Source organism: Mus musculus, chromosome 17 (genome assembly GCF_000001635.26).
Source record: "Mus musculus strain C57BL/6J chromosome 17, GRCm38.p6 C57BL/6J".
NCBI classification, from domain to species: domain Eukaryota; kingdom Metazoa; phylum Chordata; class Mammalia; order Rodentia; family Muridae; genus Mus; species Mus musculus.
Genome location: NC_000083.6, coordinates 38,300,990 through 38,320,284, shown reverse-complemented (window position 1 = coordinate 38,320,284; position 19,295 = coordinate 38,300,990). Strand labels below are relative to the sequence as shown.

General features: G+C 34.6%; 1 protein-coding gene and 1 pseudogene across 1 annotated transcript; both read left to right on the top strand.

The window, feature by feature from the left end:
• On the top strand, positions 5,583–6,955 carry Olfr762-ps1 (olfactory receptor 762, pseudogene 1; annotated as a pseudogene).
• On the top strand, positions 14,826–15,764 carry Olfr137 (olfactory receptor 137). The gene has a single exon (NM_146488.1). The coding sequence runs from the start codon at positions 14,826–14,828 to the stop codon at positions 15,762–15,764; it is 939 nt and encodes a 312-aa protein (NP_666699.1).
• Positions 15,765–19,295: the final 3,531 nt, after the last annotated feature.

Below are 19,295 nucleotides of genomic sequence, written 5' to 3'. Positions count from 1 at the left end.
GTAGCCAATCATTACAGACAGGGTAAAGAACAACTGCCATTTCCAAATTAAATCATAGTTAGGAAGCCTTTTAAAAAACTCAGTTATTTCTAGAAAGATGGACTCTTCGGAGCTCATTAGTGAGCTTATTATGTTCAGGGAGTAATAACAATGAGCTCATTTATCTGCGTCCATTGGGAGTCTTTCTTAGTCTTAGCAGTATAGAATAGTAGAAATATATTTTATCCACATTCTCAAATAAACTATTTTAAAGTTTCCAATACTGAATTTTAGTACATATTCCAAAATAATGGTGATGAGTGAGATAACTGTGGAAAGTGAAAGTGATTCATGAAGTTGTCCTTTAAAGTACCACCCAGAAATACAATGCATCACTGGACCATCACTCATTAGCTTTCTGCTTTGTGGTTGTGTCTCAAGATAAAAGATCTAAGTTACTGATCAAGCCCCACTCCTGACTGCAGGCTGCCATTCTCCCAATCATCGTGGTCATGGACCTCTGAAACAGTAAGTTGCTTTGGTCATGGTGTCTTAACAAATATTCATATTCTAAATACCTCCCAAACATTATTGAATTTCATGTCAGCATATGTTAATATAAAAAATAAATATTAAAGACAAAATTTACCACAGTGAACACCTTAAGGAAATAAGGAAAACCATAAGGTAAAAGCAAGCATTGCAATTTAACTATGTTAATAATTCTGCCCATGATGCTCACAGTCAACTATTGGATGGATCCCAGGGCCCCCAATGGAGGAGCTAGAGAAAGTACCCAAGAAGCTAAAGGGATCTGCAACCCTATAGGTGGAACAACATTATGAACTAACCAGTACCCCTGAGCTCTTGATTCTAGCTGCATATGTATCAAAAGATGGCCTAGTCGGCCATCACTGGAAAGAAAGGCCCATTGGACTTACAAACTTTATATGCCCCAGTACAGGGGGATACCAAGGCCAAAAAGTGGGAGTGGGTGGGTAGGGGAGTGGGGGGGAGGGTACAGGGGGACTTTTGGGATAGCATTAGAAATGTAAATGAGGAAAATACCTAATAAAAATATTTTTTAAAAAATCTGCCCATGGTCATATGTTTACCAAGGCATCCACTGTGCTTGATACTTTCTGCTTACTAGGTACAATTTGAACACAGTGCGTCTAAGAAATTTGGGAAATTGTGTTGTAAAGGATCAAAGATGTACTGAGAGATATAAAGTGTTCAGTGTCCTAACCTGGAGAGTTGAACCAATTGTGTGATAAAACACTGAAAGTATGTTTGTGACTTTGTCAAATAAAGTAATAGTTCTTCTAATTATATTTTCCAAGAAACATTGGGAATAGAATGCTTTCAGAGAAATCCTTTCCTTCTTCATCTGGTTGAACTAAAATGGAATTATTTCTAGGGATCTAGAAGTAATGAGAGACTGCAATGTTGGGTGGTGAAGACAATCTTCATTTCTTTGTGAACTGTAGATGGAGTTTTTAAAGCTATTTCATTCCTTTAAGATTAACCGGTTATTTATTAGTCAAAGATCTTTTTCCATTAAAAAATAATAATTGACAGAGACTGTATTATAAGAATTTTAAGTATTATTTTTTTTCCAAATGATGCCTTCACATTTGAAAGTATTTTTGATAAGAAATCAAAATATTATACTAAACTAGCTTTCAATTTTATTAATTTCATCAATAGGCCTTTCTTGGTATTTAGCCATAACTATGTTACAAGTTTATCAAGAAAATGACTTCTTTATGCTGCCATTTTCACATGGCTTTAGAAATCCAAAATTTAGAGAATTCTGCAAAGCAATAAATAATATGCTTGAAATTTTAATAATATAGAACAATATGTTATAATTGAAAGACCAATATGAAGTTTTTCATTCATTACACCCTTTAACCACATGCTTAACACACACACATTATATCTAGATGTGATACTGCTTTATTGATCTGTTTTGGTCTTTTCTGGTTTTTACCATCTACATTCTTCTAGAGATTGGAGGTCATTATTTGACAAGAATGAGCTCAACATGATTTAATTGATCCTTATAGCTGAAATAAGCTTGCTCAACTTTAGTAAAAATGCTGTGGAATGATAATATAACCTTCTTGTCTCTCATTGTGTGGTACATAGGATGACTAGCTTTGCCAATATAATGGCCAAACATGACCATAATGAAAAAGGATAAACAAACAGATTTTAAGTTCTTCTAAACATATTATAGTGCTACGTATATAAAGTATAATGGTACACAAGTTAGTATAATAGATAAAATAGTCCAAAAAGAACATATGTGTGCCACAGAAAACAACAAACAATTCCAGCAATTATTGACCTCTTCTTTAACTGATATAGATAAAGGAAAATGAAAGGATTTGTTGTATATAATTAAAGGGGGATATATATATATATATATATATATATATATATATATATGTGTGTATATATATATATATATGTGTGTGTATATATATATATACACACACACACACACACACACACACACACACACACATATATATATATATATATATATATATATATATGACATAAGCTGTCTTATGTGAACCATATGTACACCATAAAGTTCACTTTTTTAAAACATTAATTATTGTATACAGTATTGTGTTTCATTCTCACAGTTTCAAACATTACATTGTTTTATTGATTTTACTCTCTGCCATTTTTCCCTATCTATTGACTCCCTCCTAACCCTGCCACCATAATTGCCTCCTTTCTGCTTTCACATTAATTGCATTCTATTGTGATCCTTCCCTTCTTCAACATTTCTCCTTTATAGTGTGCTTTGTAGTTTCAGTATCTTTATCCATGTACATTCCCACTTACACATAAAAATATTATAAGTTAATATCTATGTATGAAAACATGCAATTTTTCTTAGTTTTAAAAACTTTCAAAGTTCACTTTTAAACATTCTTATTTATTTATTTTTATGTGTATAGGTGTTTTGCTTGCATGGATGTCTGTGGAGCACAGGTGTTCAGTGCACTCAGAGGCCAGAAGAGTGATTAGAGTTTTGGAACTTGAACCTGGGTTGTCTGGAAAACCAGTTGGTACTCTTTCTTAACTCCTTAGCTTTCTCTGTAGGCTCCAGCTACATTTTTGAAGTTTAAAATTCAGTCATCTTCTATGATTTCTCCAGCACTAATTGTGCACTTATTGTCACTAATAAATTATAGAATATATTTTTTTTATCCTAAAAGGCAAATCTTGCATTTTTTGTCATTATTACTTGTTTTCTTTTGTGGTGCTTGAAATACCTAATTCCCCTTTTATACCTCTAGACATGCCTTCCTAAATTTCCATACAAATGAAATAAAGTGTAGCCTATTCAACTGACCTTTTCTCTTAACATCTTTAATTTTACTTTATTTTGAGCTTATATCAAAACTTGTTTATATCTATCTTGATTTTTATTCATGAGTTTGTGACTGTGGCTGTGAGAGTATATGTCATGTGTATGTAGGTACCTGGGGCATCCAGAAGATAATATCAGATCTTTTGGAACTGGTGTTACAGACAGTTGTTCATCACCTGATGTGGGTTTTGAGAAACAAACTCAGGACCTCTGTAAGAGAAGCAAATACATTTAAACACTAATCCATCCCTTCAGCCTCAAACACTCATTTTTATTTCCAGTTTTGCCACATTTTATCATTCCTTCAACTAATAAACTGTCATGCATAATGTTTTACAGAGTTTTGTTTAGGCATATAGTTTTACTTTTGCTTGATGTTTACTATGAAAGGAATTGCTAGACTATTTTGTAACCATGTCCTATTTGTAATTTTCAAAGTATAGAGAATCAAATAAAAATTTATAATTAATTATTCTTACCTAAAAAAATAAAATAAAAAAACATAATTTTTCTTTGAATTAGAAGGTGAGAAATGACTTTGAATACTTGATGGACGTAAAAACAACTTATTTAAAGATTAAATAACCATGACAAGGCACAAAGGCTTTGTATTTCCAGTTGGCTGTTTGCACTTTTAATTTTAGCACTTTAAGGCCAAAGACAGGAAGATCATTGTGAGTTTATGGTCAGCTTGTCTACATAGCAAGTTCCAGGCAAACTACAACTTCATAGTAAGACTCTGTCTCAAAATAAAATACAGTATGTATAATTGGTATAACATTTAGATTGCTCTTGGTTTCCTTTTTAGAACTTGGAGACAGGATCTATTACTGAAGACAACACACTTTGGAGATAAGCATTTTAAAAATAGAGCTGAATAAAAACTCAATCAGAAGCTTATTCCCTGTGTATTATCTCTCACAATATCAGAAGGTGCTATGCCAGCTACCAGTGAGAGAAACAATCAGCAATTCTACACATTTGAAAGCCTACAAACCACTATGACTGGTTGAACAAGGCAAGTCTGATGAAGCAATAGTGGCACTTATATCCTAGGAGTAACCATTAGCTGTGTAATTGAACTTAAATCCTGCTTACTAGGAAGGAATTCATGCCTAGTACTGTAAATATAGCCATTTGCTCATAGTAATGGAAGTCATGGACACAAGCATGGATTCATTACTTCCATGTTTCCTAAACCAATATAATTTCTAACTGAATTCTTAATACTTATCTTTATAAGCACTGTGGTGGTTTGAATAGGAATGGCACCCACAGACTCATATGTTTGAATTCTTGAAAATAGGGAGTGGCACTCATAGGAAATGTGGCATTGTTGGAGGAAGTGTGTGACTGTGGAGGTAGCTTTGAGGTCATATATCCTCAAACTATGCCCAGTGTGGTACATACTCTCCTTTTACTGCATGTAAATCAAGATGTAGAACTCTTAGCTCCTTCTCCAACATCATGTCTGCCTGAATACTGCCATGTTTTCTGCCATGATGATAATGGACAACAAGGCCATGTTTGAATCCATTGCAAGCAGTAGAACTTGATAGCTTCACCAATGTGGTTCTGGACTTAGAGTCAAGGATAGGAGTTACAGAATTGCCCTATGTAATGAAGGAAAGAAAATGAGGCCAGCTCTGTAGCAGGGGTGTTCGTGTATGAAGGACCAGAGAGGCCATTGTATGAAGCTGAGAAGGTGAAACCTGTATTGTCTCAGAGATCCCAAGAGATTGGAGTTGCCAGAACCATGGTATACTTTCTGAAGAAAGTATTGAGAAGCAGCATTTATTTAACTTAGTATACTTAAAAGTATCAAAATCAGGACACTGTATAAAGTTTATTTGATTTTTTTTTCCTTTTAAGGTACAGGCGAAAATGAGTGATAATGAGAAAATTAATGAAAGTTCTGAAGTATATTTTATTCTTCTGGGTTTTTCTAAATGACCTCATCTATAAGTTGTTTTCTTTGTGGTGATATTGATATTCTACATAACAACCTGTAGGCAGCCGGGTGCCTAAAAGATGGCGCCGGCCTCCAGTCCACTGTCTCTGTAAACAAAGCCACTGAACAGGCGCTAGCCCAATCTGGTGCAAACCCCTCCCGAGCGCGTGCATACAAATCAAAGTGCCGGCAGACTGACCAATCCCAGGAGGACACATAGCTCTCCCCAGTGCTGGGGTGTATATAAGCAGTCCTCCCTTGGTTCCCAGGGTTCCGGTAGCATCGAGGCATTCCAGGAATAAAGCTGTTGAGAAGAATCCGACCGTGTTATGTTTTTCCTTGCCGGACGAAGTGGGTGCAACAATAACCCTGACAGGGAATCTTTTCATCATCATCTTGTCACGCCTAGATTCCCACCGGCACACCCCTATGTACCTCTTCTTCTCAGATTTCTCTGCTCTGCATCTCTGCTATATCACTAACTCTGTCCCTCAGGTGCTGTTCAACCTCTAGGTTGATATTTTATGCTGGTTATATTGTCCAACTTTATTTGGTCCTCACTCTGGATACCAAAGAGTGTGTTCTGTTGGTGGTGATGTCCTATGACTGCCATGCAACTGTGTGTAAACCCTTGCATTACTCTGTCCTCATAAATCCTCATTTTTGCCACCTGCTGGCTGCAGCATCTGGATATGTGGCTTTATCATCTCAACAGTTTGTTTTAGTAGTGTGTATTTAATCTCAGTTGTGGATGTCTGCCCCATGCTAGATAGATAATTCAGTTCCCAGATAAAAGACACACAACTTTTATATTTATAGTAAACCTTAATCAGTACTAGAGCTGGTCAGATATCTATCCTCTATGCTATTATATTTAATAATAAATATAATAAATAAATCCCTGCCAATAATCCCAAGTTGTAACTTGCCACATTCTATCTGGATGACTTGTAACTCCAATTAGCAAGCACTTGTGGCCCTATTTTCATGATGTGCCCACCCAATGGCTTGTTCTCCTTTCTGTACGTCTTTTTGGCCTCCAAAACTGTAAACAGAAACTCTACCTCTTTTGCCCAGCTAAGCTGTTGGCATTTTTCAACCAATAGTTTTAAATTAAGAAGCAAGGTTATGTAGTATTTCTTCCTTGTTCGTGGGAACAACTAGATATTGGTGGCCAGTATTTAGCATTCTGATACATAGCAACAGGCCAAACTTCAACACTTCATAAATCCTTTACTTTCCAGGAAGCTCTGTATGGACATTTCCAAGTAGACCACTTCTGTGAAGTGCCAGCATTGTTGTGGTTTTCCTGTCTTTACATTCATGCAAATGAGCTGACCCTCATGGACATGCGTGCTGATTTTGTAGTTGTACCACTTATTCTCATTCTGAGCTCCTATGGTGCCATTGCATGGGCTGTCCTGAGTAGGTAACCAACTACTTGACTTCAGAAAGTTTGAGGACCTGTGAAGCCCATTTTACTGTTGTTTCTCTCTTTTTCATTCCAATCATGTGCATTTATCGTCACCCTTCAACCAAAAAAATCTCATGGTTAAGCCAAATTCACTGCCCTCTCCTATACTGTTGTTACATCTAGCCCCAACCCTCTCATCTATACTCCATGAAACAAAGATATGAGAGAAGCCTCTCACTGTGCAGTCTTTGATAAGACTCCTGTCCATTATGAACGACACTTTGATTTGTTGAGATATCTGTTGGCAGTAGATCATAAAACATAGAATAGTTAAACTTTCAGTGTTCTGTTCTTTAAATTGATTAATTCTGAAATAATATCTAGATAATAGATATTATTAATTTCTATTCTTTAATTTCTTTATTTATTTTTGGTTGACTGTAGTGCAGTCTCCGTGTATATGAATTGGGGAACTTAGAAAAGTGTCCAATGAAGGTTACACAAAGTAGAAATTGTTACAAAAACATTCGAAATTTTAAAATGTAGCTTAAATAAATTAATATGATAATTAATGTATTCATCGTATTTAGAGAAGTACAATATGAGAAAGATATTGGCTGAAGAAATTTTTATTTGTGGAATTTCTATTAAATTTGGTTTGTCAAGGGATACATGCAAATAAACTATTATCTCTTCAAAAATAACTCCCTAGGATTTAGAAAAAAATAAAAGGGGGCTGGTGAGATAGCTCAGAGGGTAACAGCACTGACTGCTCTTCTGAAGGTCCTGAGTTCAAAACCCAGCAACCACATGGTGGCTCACAACCACCTGTAATGGGATATGATGCCCTCTTCTGGTGCATCTAAAGACATCTACAGTGTATTTGTTTATAATAAGAAATAAATCTTTGCACCAGAGCAAGCAGAGCCAGGCAGAGCAAGCAGAGGTCCTAAAATTCAAGTCCCAAAAACCAGATGAAGGCTCACAACTATCTGTATGGCTACAGTGTGAACTCATATACATAAAATAAATAAATAAATCTTTTTCAAAATAAATAATAAGGAAACATAAACTTCTACTTCTGAGTTGAGAGATAGATTGTATTAGTAAATAGAATATTTTTTGCTAAAGTGAGCTTAATTAGCAACATGCTGATTACATTAAATCTATTGCTTTTAATATTTACTAATACAGAACAAGCACATGCACTTATTGTATTAATTATTATAGTTCACAGTCTGTATGCAATATGTATGAATTAAATCATGGAAAGTTATATTCTCATCTCTTTTTCAGTACTGTATTTTCTGAAACATATAGCTACAAATCATCACAGTTCATTTAGTGACATATATATATATATGAGTATATATATATATATATATATATATACATACGCATAGACACATAAATATGTGTCCTTGGGTAGTGGGTGTTTTTTTAAACAAATTTTATCTTTAAGCCTGTAGGTTTTTTGTTATTTTTAAGATGTTTTTACCCATTTATTTTTAAGATGTTATTTTTTTGTCTTTATTTGTTTATCTAAGCATTTATTTCTTTTACATTAAAATATTTTTCATTAATTTACTTATTTATTCACTTCACTTCAGGATTGCATTCACCCTCTCCTCTCAGTTTCCCCCATACATAGCCCTACTCTCATCCTGCTCTCTTTCTCTTACAATAAGGGAGGAATCACCTACAAGGTAAGCCTGTAAGCTTTTTGTTCTTTAAAAAATACTGTTTTTCAATAAAACAAAATTTTAGCTTCATAGAAATACAAACTGGGTTTGGCTTGGTTTGGTTTTCACAAAAATTAGTCTCCTAGAGTTTGCATGAAGATTGGCTTAAATTTATAGGACAATTCAGGAAAAATTAGCAATCCGAAGAACTTGATTCAAAAACATATTTTGCATTCACTGATTCAAATCATATTTTTTCTTGGGGACATTGTAACTGTTTTCTGTATGTGTTTTATTAACTTGACCATCGAGTATTTTATTGTTTTGAATACAATTCTGATGCCAATGCTGCTTTTGGTAAGTGACCTTGCATTCTATAATTTTGCTGATTGCACAGTTCAGTTTTGGCAAGGTTATGATGTCTCAGGATTTTCTAAATATGTCTATGGGGAAACCCTTCTAATTAAAGTTGAAGTCTGCCATGTCCAGATGACTCTCTGAGCTTGACTCAAAATGGAAGTCTCCTTTTGAAAGAAAGATGAAATTTCAAGACCTGTAAGTCATATAAAGTACTCAGAAATTGCTGGTTGTTTGTGAGCCTAGAGGCTGCCTGGGGCTGAGAAAAGAGAGAAACAAACCTGGGTATGCCCCGTAGTTAAAACATTCCTGGGAACATCTTGACCATAAGATAAAGGGAATGTGAAGACATAACAGGGCTATCTGAACTGAGTCAACAACTCACAGAATTCTGACACCCTGCACGTACATGTAATTTTTCTATTAACGTTTGAATAAGCCAATAGTGTGTCGCTATGCTGAATTCCATACCCCTAAGCCCCTTACCCCATAAAAACCCCTAACTTTCGAGCCTCGTGGCCAACATCCTTTTACTCCTGTGTGGGATGCATGTTGGTCCGGAACTCCGTAATTAAACGTCCTCGTGTTTCTTTGGGTGCTCTCACACTCCTGAGACTAGAGTGGGGGTCCCCGAAAGGGGGTCTTACATTTTAACCACGAGGGCTTTTCCAACTTGTAATAAAGACACATGCTCCAGTATGTTTGTAGCAGCCTTATTTATAATATCCAGAAGCTGGAAAGAACCCAGATGTACCTCTATAGAGGAGTGGATACAGAAAATGTGGTATATTTACACAATGGAGTACTACTCCGAAATTAAAAACAATGAATTCATGAAATTCTTAGGCAAATGGATGCATCTGGAGGATATCATCCTGAGTGTGGTAACCCAATCACAAAAGAACTCACTTGATATGCACTCACTGATAAGTAGATATTAGCCCAGAAACTTAGAATATCCAAGATACAATTTGCAAAACACAAGAAAATCAAGAAGGAAGACCAAATCATGGATACTACACCCCCCCCCTTAAGATGTAACAAAATACCCATGGAAGGAGTTACAGAGACAAATTTCTGAGCTGAGATAAAATGATGGACCATCCATAGACTGCCACATCTGGGGATCCATCCCATAATCAGCAACCAAACCCAGACACTATTGCATATGCCCGCAAGATTTTCTGATGGGACCCTGATATAGCTGTCTCTGGTGAGGCTATGCCAGTGTCTGGCAAATACAGAAGTGGATGTTTACAGTCATCTTTTGGACGGAACACAGGGTCCCCAATGGAGGAGCTAGAGAAAGTACCCAAGGAGCTGAAGGGGTCTGCAACCCTATAAGTGGTTCAACAATATGAACTAACTAGTACCCCCAGAGCTCGTGTCTCTAGCTGCATATGTAGCAGAAGATGGCCTAGTCGGCCATCATTGGGAAGAGAGGCCCCTTGCTCTTGTGAAGATAATATGCCCCAGTACAGGGGAACGCCAGGGCCAAGTAGTGAGAGTGGGTGGGTAGGGACGCAGGGCAGCGGGAGGGTATAGGCGAATTTGGGGATAGCATTTGAAATATAAATGAAGAAAATATCTAATAAAGAATTTAAAAAAAACTTCTACGAATATCACCACTCCAGATTTCAAGCTGTCCTACAGAACAATAGTAATTAAACCCACATGATATTGGCATAAAAACAGACAGATTGATCAATGGAAAAAGAGAAGAAAGACCCAGAAGTAAACCACACACCTATGGACACTTGAATTTTGACAAAGAAACTAAAATATGCAATGGAAAAGAAAGTATCTATAACAAATGTTTCTAATCTAACTGAATGTTTTCTTGTAGATAAAAGCAAATACACTCACATCTATCATTCTCTACAAAATTCAATTCCAAGTGGATCAAAGACTTTAACATAAAATCAGACATACTAAATTTGATAGAAGAGAAAGTGGATAAGAATCTTGAATGTATTGGTATATCTTTAATTTGTAATTAGAATAGTTTCAAATTTTCTATTTTATCCTTCATATAGAACCCAGAATAAGTTTCTTTTCAGATCGTTAATACTACATCTTTTTATCTTGGTAAGAAAACAAAAATATTTTAATAATAAAGTAAATAAATAAAACTAGTAACTTGGTTGACTTTATTGTATGTATCAAATCCATATGTGGACACAATAAACTTGTGTTTGAAAACACAATGTTTTATAAATCATTGGGCTTTTTCACTTCTTTTACTTTGAAGATTATTTTGATAGATATACTTAATTGAATCTATTATATTCAGTATGATATTTAACATTTATCTTGACAAAATGAGAATAAGCAGCTCCTACCACTGTGTCAGTATCCTCAGTGGTGCCACTATATCATGCTATAGTGGAATGTATAGTTTCCAGAAAGCTAATGCAAATGAGAGTGGATAAAAATAATGTATTAAACAAGAACTAAACCTCACTTTTTACAATACAACCCTCAGTAATCCATATATCATGTTCTCACAGTTTTTCATATACTTCAGTGTATTCTCTCTCTCAAGAGTCTTGGGTATAAAATAATACAATGCTGCTTTAAAAATAATATTCATCAACTAAAACATGTTATATGCCCTTCTCAAAAAAGGAATATTAAAATATCTACATATGCTGGCACTGTATAGATTGAGGAACACTAAAATGTGTTTATCAAGTGTTGTGAAAAATACTTCCCATATAAAATAGATACACTCTGCTTTGGCCCAAAATATTAGACTTTTTTCAGGTCCTGAAAAGAGGTGAATTCTTATGGTATTCACAAAATTAGTGTCACCCTTTAAATTTCTTCATAGAAAATTGGAGACATTTAAAACTGTTAAATATCCACATAATGATATTTCTCTTGGATTAAAGTATTTATTATTAAATGATGCATACATTATAGTAAAGGGAAATGATGAATAGCTGCGCAGAGTGGTGGTTTTGTGTATGTGTGAGGTATTGGTACATTCAGTGATAGTTGAGGATGATAAAAGTTTATCTATGAAATTTGTGCACTAAAAGGAACGGAAATAGATATAATATAAATTTTAGTTAATATTTTAAGAAAAAAGAAAAGGAATTATTGATATGTAATACATTGGTTGTAATTAAAATATATTATAATAGCAGTAACAGGTAACGTGTAGTGAACTTATTTTTACACACATGAAAATTTACACATAAAACTTTATCCAAAGAATAATTCAATTTAAATGGAGCAAAAATAATTTCATTTTGATAAAATATTGGATGTCCTTTCATACACTGAAACAAGATTATCTTTTAAAATATCAATGAGGAAAAATAATCCAGTGTCTGGAGAGAGATAGATCAGCCATGACTGCTCTTCCAGAGGTCCTGAGTTCAATTCCCAGCAACCACATGGTGGCACACAACCATCTGTAATGGGATCAGGTGCCCTCTTCTGGTGTGTCTGAAGAGAGTGATAGTGTACTCATATTAAATAAATAGATAGATAGGTAGGTAGGTAGGTAGATAGGTAGGTAGGTAGGTTGGTAGATAGATAGGCAGACAGACAGACAGACAGACAGATAGATTTTTTAAAAAAAAAAGAAAAAATCATTCAAATAACTTGGGACAACTCATCCTCTCTGTAAACACACCATAGAGTAGATTTTCTCAGTTGTTAATCTACAGATTCCTTGTCACAGTGATGTGCTGTCATGGGGAATCTATTTCTGGAAAAGGACTAAAGAAAACAATTCCTTATGGAGCATTAATTGACTCTTTGGGATTTATGTGCCTATTATCCAGTCACAGAAATCAAATCAGATTTGTCATTATTTCCACAAACCTCATTTGATCTTAGACAAGGGCCATTCCTTAATACACTGATTGCTCTTATTTTTCTCTTTTGGCCACAAACAAATCCTTTATTAGCTACAGCAATATTATGTGATTATCACAAAGGCTCTACTCTCTTTGCATGATGTAGTAAGTCAGGAAGAGAGGGAGGACTGCTTATGCTGGTGCCTTCAAAGAGAATATATCCAGCCAGCCAGTCGGCCTTACAGGTGAAGAATTGCAGAATGACAGCACATAGAATATGTTCAGACAAGGGATGGGAGTGAATGAGCACTGCTTGAACATTAACTAGTTAGTGTAAGAGATAAGTCCTAGGCTTCTGATGGCTAGTGCTGAGGGTAGGGAATAACCATCATTTAATAATTCTGGCTTTCAACAAGAAAAGAGAATTTATCCCCAGGTGATAAATGCAATTTTTGATAAAACCTCTATTTCCCTTACTTCTAATAATAAGAAAATAAAATCACAAGTTCTTATGTTTTCTTTTTTTGTGTCTAATAAGTTTTTTTTTCCTTATCCCATAGATTCTAGGAAACATCTCTTGATGAAAATGCTAAAGTTGTCTCATGCAATATAGAGTCCTCGTAACTGCCACTTGGCTACTTAGTTCATGAAGTTCCAGAGGCGACTGCCTATAATGCTCTCTTCAAAAGAATTTCACAAAGACCTTTTACAAAATTCTGAATGACCCTCAAATGGCAGTGATCTCTCCCTAAAGGGATCTTCTTGGCTTACTACATTACTGGTAGTATTTGGGTATGACTTTCAAGAAAATTCTTCTTACCATGTGCTGATTTATAGTCCTGAATGGTTACTGTATTATAGAAAGTAACTGTTTACATTACTGATACTCTTAAGTATTAAACCATGTTTCATTATCAGGACCAAATTTAATGTTTCCAATGTTTTGTAGTCCCTAGGCAGTATTTAAGCAAACTTTCTACTCAGTTTTGTCGTTTAAATATTATTCAGGAATTAATGAGTTTATGGGATTTTTTGTTCATATTTCCATTAAGTTCTGTTTCTTGGTTATAAATAATCTTTAGTGCAAATAAACAGATCAGCAAATAAACTTATTTCTGTACCACATCTAACTTGATTAGCACATTTTACTTTGCATAAGTCACTAGAAATTACTGCTCAATATGACATGTTCCCTCCACATGTATTATTGCCTGTACAGTTACCAAGAAAATAATTATTATGTTTTCTATCATCACGTAAATACAAATAATCTGGGAACACTGGAAACAAATTTAAAGACATTTACTTGTTAGCCATAAGTTACCTACCAAATCCAGTTTAGGCATTTATTCAATTATCATTTACTCAGTTGTTACCCTAAGATGAATGAGAAGTTCATACTTATTAAGATATTTTTCTGTAAAAGGATAAACATCCATATAGAACATAAAATTATTTTGTACTTTTTGTGGATAGCATTTTATTGAAGAATACTCCAAACTTACAAAATAATTATAAAGCACTAAAAAACAACTTACCTTTATCAGTACAGTACCTTAGCATAAATTTTTTAATTAACAGCTATGATTTCTCTATTACCATTCTATCACATCTACCATGTATTAATATATCTGCTCAACATCTATCAAGATCAGGGCAGAAATATCACTTCAGTGACATGGTGTCTTTTCAAAATGTTCTAAAGCCACCTACATAGTATTAGTTTGTCAAAAAACTGGTGAGATTCTCTTGAATAACATGACTATAAAGGATTCCACTAGCTCTTTATCATACAATTCCCTAATTTTTAATTTGTAATTAATAACTGACTTGTGATAGGATGTTATAAATTGTGTAAATATATTGTCCCTTAGAAAACTTACTAGCTAGATTTGCATCATTTTTTTCAGTTATGCTATTTAATTTATCAATAATTTTGCTTCTAGTAAATAGAAATTGTTTGCTTTCACCACTCATCAGCTTTTCATATAAATATATAATTAATAATTTTAATAATTAATAATATAATTTTCTATATTAAGCATATACTTCATATGTATGAAAAGTCAATGCAATATGAATATGAGAGATATTCATGAGCATATGAATATCTCTATATATGTATATATAAGTATATATAAGTTTGTTAATTATTTAATTAATCATTTACTGTAACGCCATCTCTTCATGTTTTCTAGAGCTGAGGATAAAACAAAAGAGAAAATGAGAAATGGTGGAAAATTTCAATGCAAGTTGGGAAGGGTACTTTATTTTTCTGGGTTTTTCTAAATGGCCTCATCTGGAAGTTGTTCTCTTTGTGGTGATATTGATATTCTACATGATGACACTGATGGGCAATCTCTTCATCATAATTTTGTCACACCTAGATTCCCACCTGCATACCCCTATGTACTTCTTCCTCTCAAATCTCTCTGCTTTGGATCTCTGTTATACCACTAGCTCTGTCCCCCAGCTGCTATTTAACCTCTGGGGCCCAAAGAAAACAATATCTTATGCTGGTTGCATGCTTCAGCTCTATTTTGTCCTTGCTCTGGGTACCACAGAGTGTGTTCTGTTGGTGGTGATGTCCTATGACCGCTATGTAGCTGTGTGTAAACCCTTGCATTACTCTGTACTTATGAATCCTCGTTTTTGCCAACTGCTGGCTGCAGCATCCTGGGTATGTGGCTTTACCACTTCAGCCCTTCACTCTTCCTTTACCTTCTGGGTACCCCTGTGTGGCCATCGCAAAGTAGACCACTTCTTCTGTGAAGTGCCTGCACTGTTGCAGTTGTCCTGTGTTGATATCCATGCAAATGAGATGACTCTCATGGTCATGAGTGCTATTTTTGTTGTCATACCACTTATTCTCATCCTGAGCTCCTATGCTGCCATTGCATGGACTGTCCTGGAAATGCAATCAACCACTCGACTTCAGAAAGTTTTCGGGACCTGTGGAGCCCATCTTACTGTTGTTTCTCTCTTTTTCATTCCAATCATGTGCATTTATCTTCAGCCTTCAACAAAAAGTTCTCAAGATCATGCCAAGTTCATTGCTCTCTTCTACACCGTTGTCACACCTAGCCTCAACCCTCTCATTTATACTCTAAGAAACAAAGATGTGAGAGGGGCAATAAGGAGGCTGAGTAGGTATGAGAGGGAGAAATGAGATAAGCCTCCCACTGTGCAGTCTTTGATAAGAAGGTACGAACCATCATTAAGGGCACTTTACTCTTTACAATATTTTTTGAACACTGAATCATAAAACATAAAACACAGAGTTTAAATTGTTTTAGAAGAAGCACTTTTTAGAAAATATGCTATTATATAAAAGGCTTAGCCAGTAATCTTATAACTTTCCATTTTGAACAGTACACATAGAAATCTGTTCTGGATGTTTCTTTTGCTCATATGTCTATTTTACTCAGGAACATATTCCTTTCCCTAATGACTTTACTTCTGAATCTTAGTGTTTGCTTATTTTTAGATGTTGGGATTCTTAGTACTTTCGATGGATGTGACATTCCCATTGACCTAATAGACCTCTTTTACGGATGGAATTGTAATCTAAGATAAGAAAGGAAATATGTGTATGAAAGTTGATTTGTCATGTTGCATGTGCTAATAAATTAAAGTCAATTCTAAAATAATCCCATAAAGTTTGGCAATAAATCTTGAATATAAATGTTTACTGTCAAGTGGCAAATAATGTTAATAAATAAAATAAAGCAAAAAAAATCGCTAAACATCCTTTAGTGAGCATAGTGGCATTGAAAATTCGATTGAATGAATTAATCAGAGTAAATTACATTTCTCTCTACCTCTCAATATAATTTTTTAAAATACCATTATATTGTAGTTCGTCATTATATTTTAAATAATAATATTAAAATGCCTAGAACTATTGCTGTATAATACACACAGAAGTGCATGTAAACAAGGGGTATTTTGTGGTTTTAGGTACATATACATGCTATGGTTATAAAATGTAAGATATATTATATTATACTAAAATGTATGCATTATCCTATACACATACACAGAGAGACAGACAGACAGACAGACAGACAGAGACAGACAGAGACAGAGAGACAGAGAGACAGAGAGACAGAGAGAATATGTCCTTGATCAAATCAATGCCTTATAAATTTTCCTTCCAGTCTTATGAATGTCTCCTTCACGTCTCTAGATTTTCTGCTCATTTAAAAATATTTCCAGAAAGACCAATTTTTTTGTTTGTTTGTTTTAGGGAAAATAAGACTTTTTTTTTAAATTTTGTTGAGTTTTTTAAACAAAATTGGACTCCTGGAGTTTTTATGGATATTATATTAAATTTATGGAGCAATTTGGGAAGAACTGGCCACCCAAAGTACTTTACGATTCTGATAAAGAAACAAAATATTTTTAATTCATTTCAAGTGTTCTCTGTATATATTTAGCTAAATTGACCTTTGAGTGTTGTATGGTCTTGAATGCCACTGTCAGTACAACTGGCTTTTTATAAAATGACCTTTATCCTATGACAGTGTTGTTTACATAGTTCAGTTCATTTGTTGTCTGAGTAAATGTATTTGTATATGCATTTGTGGGAAATGCATGCATGTCTATGTGTGTGTTCACTTTTGTGCAGAAGCATGTGTGTGCACATAAATGTGAAGGCCCAAGGTTGATTTTCAGTGTCTTCTTCAATTCATTTCTATTTTCATTAATTGAGTAATTGAGGCAAGATCTCTCATTGCATATATATATATATATATATATATATATATATATATATATATATATATATATATCACTGATTTTGAATAGTCTAGATGGCCAGCTTGCTCTAACCACAAATATAGACTGATGTTTTACTAGTATATATTAAAAGTAATATGATATGTTCATTGAATACTGTAATTAATTACTTCTCTTGGGACCAGCTTTAAAACCTAACCTACTGTTAACCTCCCACTCTATCAGTCATTTGTTGTCTAACTCTGTGTCAGAACTAAAATCCTGTGATATGACTAGTTGATAAAAATCTATTTTAATCTATTAAATATGAGACTACTAGTAATGTCAGCAGATAGCATCTTCGTACTATAGAACATCTGGCATCTTATCATAAGTTCATCTCTGATGGTCCCAAGGATGTATTTTAATATTGCCTTGATTTGTGAATTTCTTTGATCTGTAAAGGTATAAAGCCTTCATGAATTTGTTTCCATGTTGAAACATGGAATTTGGAATAACTCAAATATTTGTTCATGAGCCATGGTCACTAAAAATAGCTCCAGAATAAACTATCTCTTAGTCCTATTGAGATTTGAGCTATGTTTCTTGTGCCCAGTGTGGTACTCCAAGAATGATCCTTTCCACTGAAGGAATCACTGAATAGAAACCAGATATAGGCACAAACCTACTGCTTTCAGGTCATCTGATGTTATTTCCTCGGGTATCTTGCTAGTGAGTTATTTCCAGGGCTAGACTTCCTTTAATTTGACCAACTGTCTATATTTTTATCTTGCCTGTGTAATTAAGGATCATAATTTTATAGATACCTCTTTTGATCTACCTTGAAAGATCTTGGTTTAAGGTATGTAGCGTGTTTATTTTGAAAGCATTTTGGTCTAGACATTTTTTAATTTGTGTATTTGATTGCATTTGATACTCTAAAAGCTTAGATTTTGTTTCCTCTTGAAACTTTTAGAGTGCATTGGCTGTCTTTATATTTAAAATAATTTAATTTAGTATTTGATGTTTTTCTCCTGACAAGTAACTACAAATGTCTAACTCTTCACTTCTTAGCTACTTATCCTGTGCCCTTGCTTAGGAATATTATGAGCACCTGATTATAAAGAAATCAAACAATAGAGACACTTGCTGCCTCCCATCCAAATTATGGGAGTATCAGGTGGATCACCACACCCAACAATGTACAACTGCCTCGTTAAGAAATGCAACTAAAGGGCTAATGACCCAAAAGCCTCAGGTGAACTGAGAAACTCCAGTTTGGAAAATTGATATTATCTAGGAAACTCTTGATAAGGTCAACATACCAACTATCCTGTGGTGGTTTGAGTAAAATGGCCTTTTATAGAGTATTGGATTTGAATACTGGTAAGTAGGGCACTATTTGAAAAGATTAAAGGATGTGGCTTTGTTAGAGAAACTATGCTATTGAAGGTGGACTTTGAAGTTTCAAAGGCCCATACAAAGCCCAAGGTCTCTTTCTTCCTGTGCCCTGCAGGTCTAGATGTAGAACTTTCAACTACTTCTTTAGCAACTTGTCTGCCTGCCTGCCTGCCTGCCTGCTGTCATGCTCCTCACCATGATGATAATTTAACTATAAGCAAGTGCCAACTAAATCCTTTATTTATAAGAGTTGTGATGGCTATCATTTCTTTACTGTAATAGAATACTGACTGTGACAGAATTGCCTCCTTGGCAAACTCAAATGAATGGTAAATGACCTAAAAGACTCAGGTACTGAGGAACCCCAGACAAGAAAGTTGATACAGTGATACCTGCATGTGATTAGGATCTGGGAAGCTCTTGATAAGAAAATCAACATAGCAACCCTCCAGTGATATTTACAGCCTTGAGATTGAAGAGGACCAATCTACAGTGGAATTATTCATTCCAAAAGTTCCCCTCTCTGCCCTATAAAACCCCAAGTCTTTAGACTCTTAGTGCAGTTCCCACTCCTGCATAA

Excerpts from the sequence above, each read along its gene's own strand:
- Olfr137 (NM_146488.1), top strand. The coding sequence starts at position 14,826 with ATGGTGGAAAATTTCAATGCAAGTTGGGAAGGGTACTTTATTTTTCTG.